At 31.0% G+C, this 11,910-nt stretch overlaps 1 protein-coding gene across 2 annotated transcripts; it reads left to right on the top strand.

The window, feature by feature from the left end:
* The first annotated feature begins 3,843 nt into the window (after positions 1 to 3,843).
* NAC085 (NAC domain containing protein 85) lies at positions 3,844 to 8,180 on the top strand. Of its 2 annotated transcripts, none has more exons than XM_011004820.1 (6): positions 3,844 to 3,949; positions 5,044 to 5,167; positions 5,359 to 5,545; positions 6,282 to 6,775; positions 7,080 to 7,400; positions 7,489 to 8,180. In XM_011004820.1, exons 1-6 carry the CDS (start codon positions 3,942 to 3,944, stop codon positions 7,540 to 7,542), a joined length of 1,188 nt encoding a protein of 395 aa, XP_011003122.1. In that variant the 5' UTR covers positions 3,844 to 3,941; the 3' UTR covers positions 7,543 to 8,180. The 2 variants fall into 2 exon arrangements, with proteins under 2 accessions (XP_011003122.1, XP_011003121.1); XM_011004819.1 differs by having other exon boundaries at positions 7,470 to 8,180.
* Positions 8,181 to 11,910: the final 3,730 nt, after the last annotated feature.

The raw sequence follows: 11,910 nt of genomic DNA, 5'->3' as shown, positions 1-11,910 counted from the left end.
ATAAAATGGTTGGATTGTATCCTAAAATGATTTGATTGTTTTAGCTACTATAAAGTTTTAGGTCATTTTCATGTTTCAAGCTTGAAAAAATTTATAAAGTTATAGTTTTATTACTATGAAATTTTATTTACTTTATGATTTTAGAGAGTTGAAATATTTATAATTTTATCAAAATTTGAACAGAGTTTTCTTTATAAAGAAACTATACCTAAAATTTTATTTCGCTTAAAAAAACTTGCAAAAAATCACAATTAACAAAATTCTAAATAAACTCAACATATTCTCACTCTTTCTCTCTCTCTCTCTCTCACACACACATATAAATGAAAATAATTCAACAATACAATATTCAAGTAATCTCAAAATATATAAATATAATTCATGTATCTATTATCTATCTGTATCTATGTCATTTATTGGATGATCTAGACTTATTAGTAGCATAATAGGATCCATCTCTTGCTCTTGTTTGAGTGGCCTCGTCCTCTGTTATAACATCATCAAGAGTTAATCTTTTTTCATAGGTTTTAAGTCTAGTATGACAAACATTTAACCACCTGGATATTATGATGTGAACTTCATTTTCTTCATCAGTGATACAAAGATAATATGACCTCTTGACCCTTTCGTAACAAGAAGTCAACTTAATATTAATAAACAGATGGAGTATATATACTCTGACATATATAAAAACAAATTAAAATTATCACAATAATTAACACAATCATAAAAAATAATCAACCTATTTCATCAAATTGATTTTGTACCTCCACAAGACCTTTTTGTCATTATCATCTGGTGGTGTCAAAAATATCTCATCAATCTACTTTAGATATATGCTACCCCTTTCAATTCAGAATGAAGATGTGCTAATCCAAATGATCGCTCATATAACACAATCTTATTACAAACACTAGTAAATGTGATTATCCGTTTATTAATAGTCAATCCAAGCAAAACCATCATATCTTGTAGTGTTAGTGTTATCTCGCCATGCCTAGGATAAAACGTGTGTATCTTACATCTCCATTGCTCAATCAATGCATACATTAAACTGTGGTTAAGCCTGATGTGGTCAAGACAACTGACATATAAAAAACTTGTTTGGACCGTATATGGCTTGGCTTAACTCACTTATGTAGTCATATCTGTCTATGTGTACAATAGTAAATAATGGTATCTTCCTGTATAACAATTTAAATTACAATTGCACCAAAATATAACATTTAATGATAACTAAATTAAACATAAATTGTAAATATATTCAAATTAAATATACTTACAATACCAGAGAATATGTCCTCTGATCAATGATGATCTTGCAATTACAGGATAAAAGTGTTGATGAGTCCGGTAGAAATGTATCTTGATTGATGCTTAGCATGCTGATACTCATATTCTTCATGCTTATAATAATGCTCACCCTAACCATCGTCCAAATATGAACGCTCAACATGAGCAAATGATCTACCATCTCGAAGATATGACATATTGTGTAATAGTACTGATGATTCATGTGAAATTATATAGGTTTAGTATGCTTAAAAAATATAGTAATATATTACAACATGACCTAATAAATTGTTATACATACGTTGTTGATTAGGATATATTTTTCTATTATGCCATCTGTCATTGCATATGTCATGCCTATAATGTGCATGACCTTCTCTTGTATCCATATTTATGCAAATGAGTAAACATTTGTCGACTAAGTTCTAACTTCTATCTAGATGAGTCTACTTCAACTTGAGATCCAATATAATCAGTCTATTCTAACTTATCTAGTAATGGAAAGAATGACATTCCATATGCTGACCTGTAGCTTTGAATCGTGTAATAACCATTAACAAACTGTGTGAAGTCCAAGTGGTTCTCGGCACAACATGTAAGAGCATATAAACATGGACGATGGATTGTCAAACTTAATATCATATGTTATTCGCAGCAAATCATTTGACAATAAACTATTTTTAGCTCTACGACCTGAATTTGAAGGAGCAACAGAAGTTGGGATGCATAAATTTTGATCAACTACTTATATACAATATCATTATGTTCAAACCATTTTGAATGAAAGAATCAATTATTGTGTTAAAACTACCATTACACATAATCACCACATTTACTATTGTTGTTCACTAATTTGACACCTCCAAGTTATTTTAACATCTATATCTTTATAATTCACCCAAGTGCATGACAAATGATTTCTTTTATGTTTACATATGACATGCCTGAACTACTAGTTAACAATGAACTACTCTCGTTATTGTATGTGATACTATTGTTCACTTCAGAAACAATATTGTTATTATATTGTAATAATATAATCTAAATATATCATTAGACATTCTATATATATAAAAAAAATCAAATTCTAGTCAATTTAACATAATTTTAACTAAATAGTACTACCTCATTCCTAATTGAAAAAATTCATAACAAATTCAATCAAATTCTCAAAATATAACATTAAAGTAAACTTAAAAAAAAAACATAATTTATGATACATTATCAACTAATATTTTTCATGCTCAAATGCAAATTCATAGAAAATCGATTTAATGGTAAGAAAATACTTAATTCATCAACTTAGTTAATTGACAATTCAATGACATTTAAGCTTTGTGCTTATTTAACTACATTATTATAGTTGATTGCAATAACATACACAACATCTCTAATTTGGCAACTTAATTAATTGAAATAATTACTTCAACTTATTTTTATATTTAACTATATTAAATAAACTATAATTAAATATATTTTTAATTAATTTATCTTTGATTTAATAAACTTTAAATTCAACCTACATAATTATTTTATTTTAACCGAATTAAATATAAATTAATAACAAGTTATTATGCTTACTTTGTAAAACTATAAAAATAACTAGGGTAGAAGCGGGTCAACAACAACAAAGAAAATAATGGATTTTCCAAATAAATACATAAAAGAATACTTAGAAATTATGATGTGTTTGATATGGATTTTCCAAATAAATACATAAAAGAATACTTAGAAATTATGATGTTTTTGATTTTTAATTGATTTAAAAACAAAATATATATTTAATATATTTTAAAATAAAAAAATATTTTTAAAAATAATTAATAACATACATCCAAACATCATCTTAATTATTACATTTTAAAAACACAATATTTAACAAATATTACTCTTCAAAAATTCAACAAGATAAAACGATACCATTTCATTGATTTTTGTTTTGAAGATGTCGTTGGCTCGGGTTTCTAAGTTTACTGATATAATTAAAAAAACAATTTTAAAAGGAAAGAAAGCTATCTCGCTGACAGCCGGTACGATCTCATTCTTTCTTCCATGGAGTTTAACGATGACACGACAAGACAGCTATCCACTATCTACTCAAAGACGAAGCCCCTCTCTCTCAGCGCGTTATAAACAGTGCTCTCCAAACATTCCTCCCCTTCCTTCCGAAAGGCAAGCACTCCTCCAAAAAAGCAAAATCGAAATCAATCAACCTTTTTCAGCGGCCGAATCCACAGCGGTTAAAAGAGAAGAAGCAGTAATTCAGTTTTAACAGTTTCTATTTTAGCTTGGGGAGCAAGTCAAATTTGGACAAAATAACGAGAATGACACCCGACACGGTTTCCAATGTCCTCCACCGCTCGACTTTTGAAAGGCATAACGTAGGTTCGGGTTGAGGTTCAGTCAACGTTGGGACCCACCAATGTCAAGTCCACACCTCGTTAGTCTTAAGATTCTGAACCCGAAGCTATGGTTCGGACAACGAGCCTCTCATAGCGAGAGCGAAGCTCAGTTTTCCCGCTCGCGTACAATCCAGATATAAATAGTCACACACACTCTCTCTCTAGCTCACTGAGCCTGGTCGAGAAAGGGGAAAGATTTTTGAGCTCTTAAAATACTCATAGAAATCTCTCATTCTCTCTCTAGAAATGGCAAGGTAAGCTTAAATTTAATGAGGGGGTGCTTAATAAGCTTCTACATAAATTGGTTTCCGATGAAGAAATCAACACTTTTTTACGAAAACATAATTGTGGGTTTTTTTCTTTTGATTGAAAGGTTGGAAATCATGAAGAAAAATCTAATTTTTGGAACTTATGGACTAATTTTTTCCCCATTTTTTGCTTCATTTTTTTTTTTTTGGAATCTTAATATGTGGGTTTGGCTTGGATTTTTCTATTTTTGTACTCCTGGGATAAATGAAAAAATGTTGCCTAATTTTGGTAAAGAAAGACGCGTATTAGTGTTTATTTTTTGTTTTTTTATGAATTTGGTACTCCTGTGATGGGTGAAGATTTCTCTGTTTGGCTTTCGAGAGCTACCCAGTTAGAGAAATTGAAGAATGGAGGACCTGCATGATGTTATAAAGCTTAGGACTTTACTGCTTTTATGTTTATATTTGATGGATTAATTATAATGCTATGAGTTTCCATCAATGGTGATTAATTTTTTCTTGACGGTCGGATGAAACCAAAAAATAGAGGAGATAATTTTTTAGAACTGGCTACTTATTGTATTCCCTTGTGTGAAGAGTCTGATACCCAAAAGCGTTGGAGGAGCTACAGTATCTTACTGAGGAGAGACTTTTCGACTAGAATTCTGGTGCTCCCTTTTAATTTAGTTTATAGTTGTGGGTTAAATTATGTTAAAAAGGATCGCTGAAATTTGTTGAAAACCTACTAACCTCATCATAAATTATAGTCTTGTCCTGGAAGCTTGAAGCTAAGTGAACTTGTTTTTAAGATATGACTTGAACAAAATGCGTCTTTCATTTTTTCCCCTTTCTTCTTTTGTATGTCTAGTTGTATTCCATGATTTCAGCAATTAAGATTACTGGTTTTGTATGTCTACTTGTGTTGATAATGTTTCTAGTCGTATTGTTAGTTCTTATTTTAAGACGAGCGGGGGTATCATTCACTGTTATTCTGACAATCCTCTGTCTTTGGCAACAAATGTCGCTGTTGCCATCTCTTTCTGGTATATTTTTGAAGTTATGCTTTGCTAATTTGGTTATGACCTGTGTCATTCTCGCAGGGCTTGGCTTATTGATGGCAGATCAATTGCAAGGAAAGTGTCACGATCTTCTGCTTATCAAATCAAAGACTGTGGGGCAATTCGTGAGTGCCCAAAGTGCCATTGTCATATAGATAACAGTGATGTAAGCTGCAGCTTTCGTGTTCCTTTTACTTAACTGACATTTCCTGAGTCAACTTTGTGGTTTTAACATGAGTTGCATTATCATTTTTTACCTGGGAGCTTGTTAATCTATCATGGACCTATGGCTGATTGTGCATTTCTGTGGTGTATCTCACTGCTGTTGGTATTTCACATGGTGTTTCTGATCTGCAGGTTACTCAAGAATGGCCTGGCCTGCCTATTGGTGTAAAGTTTGATCCGTCTGATGCACAGCTTTTAGAGCATTTAGAAGCAAAATGTGCTGTTGGAAATTCCAAACCTCACATGTTCATTGATGAGTTTATTCCAACACTAGATAGTGATAAAGGAATTTGTTATACCCATCCAGCAAAGCTTCCTGGTCAGTGGTTGTCAAGCATGATATTTATTCTTGTTTTTCCTGAATGCCACATTTTGATGACTGGTTGATAACTACAGTTTAGTACGTTTAACTGCCATTTCTGCAAAATGAATTCACTTGATTGAATAAGACAATTTTTTTCATGGAATATGAGTCTATCAAGCACCATGAAAGATTCAGACAAATTCTTTTCCCAGCATGAATACCAACACCTTTTCAATTATGGAGTGTATGGCATAGTCACTGCTAGTTATTGCTGGCTAATTTTTGATTCACCATTATAAATTTTAGTAATAATCCTACAAGTTAATCTTTGCTGCTCTGGTTGAGTTGTTGAGCTTTTTACTCCATGGTGGGCCATGTTTTAGATATCCAAATCCTCCATGTTGAAAATGATAGTTATATACAGCAGCAGAAGGTGAGAAACTGTTGAATATAGTGAGAAAGTCTTTTATTGCATTTGTATGTGTCTAAAATTTTCCGATCTTAAGTAGAGACTAAAACACTTCTCATATAGAAGTTTTAGGTGACTCTTTAAAGACTCATTAAATATAATGAACAAACACATACATGAACTTCTAAAAACTGCATGCATTCATGATCTCCTAATACATGATGACTAGATTTTTCTAAAGTATTTATAACTGGAAAAACTCAGTCAACAAGAGTAATTAGATACATCTTTGTTGGAGGGCACAAATATTATTCTCATCACCATTTCCAAATTTTGTTTCAGGTGCTAAGAAAGATGGAAATAGTGTCCATTTCTTTCACAGAACAAATAATGCTTATGCTACTGGTCAACGAAAGCGCCGAAAGATCCACTGTGAAGTCGGTTCCAATGAGGACAGTGTCCGGTGGCACAAGACAGGCAAGACAAAACCTGTGATGGACAACGGAGTTCAGAAAGGCTGCAAGAAAATCATGGTTCTTTATAAAAGTTCAAAGAAGGGGTCCAAACCAGATAAGTCTAAATGGGTTATGCATCAGTACCATCTGGGTACTGATGAAGATGAAAAGGAAGGTGAATATTTAGTTTCCAAAATTTTCTACCAGCAGAAACAAACTGAAAAGAACGATGACAATCAACTTATTGAAGATAATGATATTTTGTCACATCAAACTAGTCCAAGGACCCCCAATTCCAATCCTCCCAACCCGCCACGACCAGCGAAATCTGTCATGTATGATGACATTACCAATGACAACAGAACGCAGTTGGCTGTGCAGGTAAATTGGTTAGTTTGTTGATACATCTTTCTATAATGTAATGCATATACCTATTGTGGAGTGTGTAGGATAGTTCATCTCTGAGAAAGATTTAAGCACATCTAATGCAAGAAATAACTCATTATGTCTACTTGGTCATTCAATTGTTAAAAATGAATATTCCCATTTAAAAATTTCAAAACGATAGCTAAAGCTCATTCATTGAATATTGAAAATGAAACGGTTTCACAACTTTGGACTTTGTTTTTGATGGCATGTCTATGAATTCGATCTTTACTGAAGTTATTTTTTTTTGTGTGGGTAGAACAATGAGATTAAGGAAGAAGCACCTGATGTCCCAGCACATGTTTTTCAGCTTGAGGGTGATGTGGAATTCCCTGAATGGTTTGCTGGTGAATCTCAGGCTGTTGAAAACTCTGATTTCAGTGCCTTGGATGATTCTCTGTTATGCAATGAAATTTTTGTTTCTGCTCCTCGTGTTCCAAATAATTCAGGGGTAAACCGTGTTTCATACACTGGCATGGCACACAATACAAACGAAGTGAATGGAAACAATAACGAACCTTGTGGAATTGCTGAATTGGAGAACCTTGAGCTGGACACTCCACCAGATTTCCAGCTTGCTGTAAGCTTCAAATCTTACCCTTTTTCATCATTTTGTTGATTTTAATTCCACTAATGGTATGATCTTCAGTTTCTAATATGTTCCGCAGGATCTGCAGTTTGGCTCTCAGGAAAGTATCCTTGGATGGCTAGACCGATTATGAAGACATGGTGGAGCAAAAGCTTCCACCAATAAAAATCACTTGCAAGTTTTGTGTCTCCCATTTTCTGGGTGAAGCTGTCTGGTATTACCAGCATTTTCTTCAGCGGAATGAAATTAGCTTTTGAGTATTGGTTTAGGGGTGCAAGGAGTTCAGCCTTAATTTTCGGAATGAAAATCTTCAGGGCGTGACTTGAAGGATCGCAAGGCTATGGGTTGTTACGTCTGATTCTGTGTTGTTCGAGAAATCAGTCCCAGGAGCTGCTACTGTGGTGTGGTGGAAATGGGGCTTTCTGGTGATTTTGTGCTCTTCTATGTGGTGTTTTCCACCATTTAGGTGTTCAAATTAGTAATTATTGAACTTAATGCTAATGATGTTGGCTAAAGGGAAAAAGCCATATTCTCAGAGGAGTTGACTGAGGTGTAATTGTTATGAAGCACATCTACTACTTGGTACCGCGCAGCAAGCAAAAGCTGTGGAAGCAGCAATTCAATCCTTGGCAACATCTCTTAACATAGAATATTAGACTACTTGTATGTATGACTTGGATGTGTTCAGTGTTTAAAGGAATGTTTGGATTGTTTTTCATAGCTCCACTTTTAACTTTATTTTTGAAAAACAGCAACTAATTTTTTTTTTTTATAAAAAACTTGTTTCTGATGCATTTCAGTCATCTTAAAAAAACATGATGTTTTATTTTAAACAAATCAAATTAAAAAAAAAGCATATTTTTAAAGTGTTCACATTTATTTTATATTTTCTGAATGCTTGTTTTTTTAAAAGAAAATTAAAATATCAAAAAATTAAAAATTAAAAGAAAGAGCAAAATAAATATTAAAAATTAAAAGAAAGAGCAAAATAAATAGGTTATCTATAATATAAGATAAGAAAAAGAAGGATGAAATGAGATATTTTTAGTATATTCTTGGAATAAGGGATAAAAAATATAAAATTGAAACTTATTATAAAAAATTTAAAAGTGTTGGTTTTTTTACTGTTCATTAAAATACAAAAACAGAATAAAAATAAAGTTGTTTTTTTGTTAAAAAAACTTGCTAAACATAAGTTTATATATTTTTTTGAAATATATTTGATATCAAAAAAATAATTAAAAATAAAATAATAGATTTATAACTCTTTTTAGTTGGAGTATAAATATTGATTTGCTTACTTATAAATAGAAAGTTTCTTGTATTTTCAAAAAAACAATTTAACATTACGTTTCAGTCATGTTTTTAGTGGGGATATACACGTGTTGGGAAGATATATATATATATATATATATATATATAGTTTTGTTGTAAATATTAGGTAAAGTCAAGAAATAATTGGATATTTATATTAATATAAATTATGATTTATATTTAGAAATGGCTGGCATTGCCTGTGCTTTTTGGATAGAGTATATGTCATCAAAACAAAATCAATCAAAACAAAATCAAACGTTGTCATCTAGGGTGGCGTTTGATATATCTTTCCACCCTTCCGTGTGTTGAGGTGACATGTAAAGGGGCTCTGAACGAGGGTTTTTCCCTCCCTCCTTTTCCCTCTCTTCTACTACTCATTGCAAAAAAATAAGGTTTGACTATTTGTCTGTTAAGTTAAATTAGGTAATGTATTTGATCTTCAATTGTTTGTTAATTTAATTTTTTTAATTTAATCCTTCAAAATTGATTTTTATGCCATATTTGATTCTTATTATTTTAATTGAGGTGTATCTGAATCATCTATCAAGGTTTTTTTTTTTTTTAAATTCATTGAATTGTACTTGTTTTTTATATTAGATTTGGTTTTTATTTTTTAATTGTGATATATTTGATATTGAATCCTTTGTTAAATTGATTTGTTTTTAAATTTCATCTATTGACATTTTATTTTTATATCAAATATAGTTCTTATTTTTTTATTGTTATTTTTAGTTGTTCAAAATTATTTTTCAATTTCATTCCTTATTATTTAATTTTATTTTATTTTTGTGTCAAATTTAGTTCTCTTTCTTTTTAAACTTATATTTTTTTAAATCACTTCTTTTTTTATTTGAATTTTCAAGTTCATCCTTAATTATTTTGATTGGTTATGAGTTTTACATTGTTATTTTTTTTAAAGTTTGACTTTATGTTGTGATCCGATCTCATATTCCATGTTACAAAATTTGAAAGGTTGAATCGAGTTGGCTTCAATTATTGTTTTTTTAAATTTCATTCATTATCATTGGGTATGTTGGAAATTGGTTTTCTTTGTTTTTTTTTAGTATTTATTTTTTAATTTGATTTTTTTATAAATTTTGGCCTTTAATTCAAGATTTTTTTTGTCCTGTCAATTTTTTTTCAAATAAGATCTTTATTCTCTTGATTTCTATTTCTTTATCCTTTATTTTTTTTTTATTTTATCATTTGATATTTTAATTGTTGAGATTTGGTCTCCTAATCAATCTAGAATAATGATTAGGTCATGGGTTGAGTGAGTGAACTTAAGTTAACCTAAGCCAACCAAATCCTTTTGTCTCATAACAAAAAATCAAAATGGTATCATTTGACTAAAAAAAAAATAGTCAACAGGTTTTGACTAGATTTTCCTTGGGCTAACCAAAACATGTGTCAACCTGGGTTTTTGACAATCTTGCACTTAGTCAATTCTCCTCCAATGTTTTTTAAGCTCGACCTGGTCATGGGTCAAACCGTTGGATTGAGCTAATTTTTAAAATAATTGCTTTCCATATGGTATACTTCCAGTTTAGTCAGTGTCTAAGGTCATGAGTTTGAAAAATTTACACAGGTTAATATCATTTTTTTTCCTGATTATATCCTTTGAGGTTGTTTGTTTTAAAAAGGAACTTCGTTTATTGGGGTGACCTAGGTTTCTTTTGAAGTTGTTTTTTTATTATTATTATTTTATCCTTTGAAATTCATTTCTTTTTAAAATTAAATTTTTTTTTCTTATTTTGTCTTCTATTTGGTTATCCTGTCCACATGATCATTCTTGCTGGTTTTGACAGTCTCACTTAATTTATTGGTGCTTTGTTTTTTAGTACTTTTTTATTGGTATTTTTTTCGTGATTTCATCATTCTATATTTTTAAGTTCTTTTTCTATGATATCAAGTCATGAGTTTTTTTTCTTTAGAATACAATAACAACAATTTTTTTATATTGCAAAAAAAATTATATGGCCCGCGGCTAAGCGCGAGCAATCTATCTAATTTCTCTTATAAAGAGGGGCTCATCTTCTTTTCATATGAAAAATTTTAGCTATTTTTTAAAAAAACTACATACAAGAGAAAGAAATATAAGAAAAGAAGGGGGACAAAAAGAAAACAGAATCAAGAAAGAAATGTGCCTATATAGTGAGAAAATAAGGGAAATAAAAATGAAAAAAAATAAAATAACATAACCCTTTTTTTTTAATTGAAAACTAAGAGATACAAAACAATTAACACACTGACGCTCTTTCCTCTCTTTCCCATTTCTGGCTAACACCATCATGGTCATAAGCACTGTCAATGACAACATCACTAAAGCATAACAATGCAACCCCCCTTATATATACATTATCAAGCAGCTACACTTTTATGGCAGATAAGCTCTCCCTACATCAATATTAGCAACAAACTACATCCACGACGATATCTCTTTTATGTTAAACCCACAACAGCCTATAGCCTCTCCCTTCAAACTGACCAACATCTAGCACCATTAATTACCACAACACTCCTTCTTCTCTCCATCGCAACATGACCATTACTTCTCTAGTAGCACTTCTATCACAACAATAACAACCAGTAGTAACAAAATCAACCATAGAGAGAGAATCAAAAGAAGGTTTAGACTTAAACATAATAGATCTTCCTCTACATATATTCGTTTGCTACAACGTTATTGAGGAAGTGAAGAAAAAAGAGAGGTGTATTCAATATGTCAGGTGGCATCCTTGAACAAGTGAGGCACATGAATCCACGTGCCAACAATAGAGGTGGAGTGTGAACCCTATCGCCACCACTATTTCAAGATTTTCCAATAGCTGCCAACCTTGTTACAGCTACTTTTGAACAACCCTAATAGTTTCAAAGGTTAATCTTAAATCCCCATCTTGCATTTTATTTCTTATTTTTTTTAAATAAAGATTCAACATGTTATTAATTCTATGATACTGTAATAAAATATTTAGATTTGAACAATTTTCAAATATGTTGTTGAATATTGTGATGAAATATTTGTTGACTAAGATTGATTGCGAATTGTTTTGGTTGTAGAATATTTGAAATATTGTGGGTTCGTGCTCGTTGTGCGACAACCTAAGAGGTATGATATTGATGAGAAATTTATTTTTATGGTGGAATAAGGTCAGAATCAATACCCTATGATAGGGTTGTGAGG

Source organism: Populus euphratica, unplaced genomic scaffold, assembly GCF_000495115.2.
Source record: "Populus euphratica unplaced genomic scaffold, PopEup_1.0 scaffold233.1, whole genome shotgun sequence".
NCBI lineage: Eukaryota > Viridiplantae > Streptophyta > Magnoliopsida > Malpighiales > Salicaceae > Populus > Populus euphratica.
The sequence above is the reverse complement of the archived record's forward strand: the minus strand, read 5'-3'. Positions and strand labels throughout refer to the sequence as shown.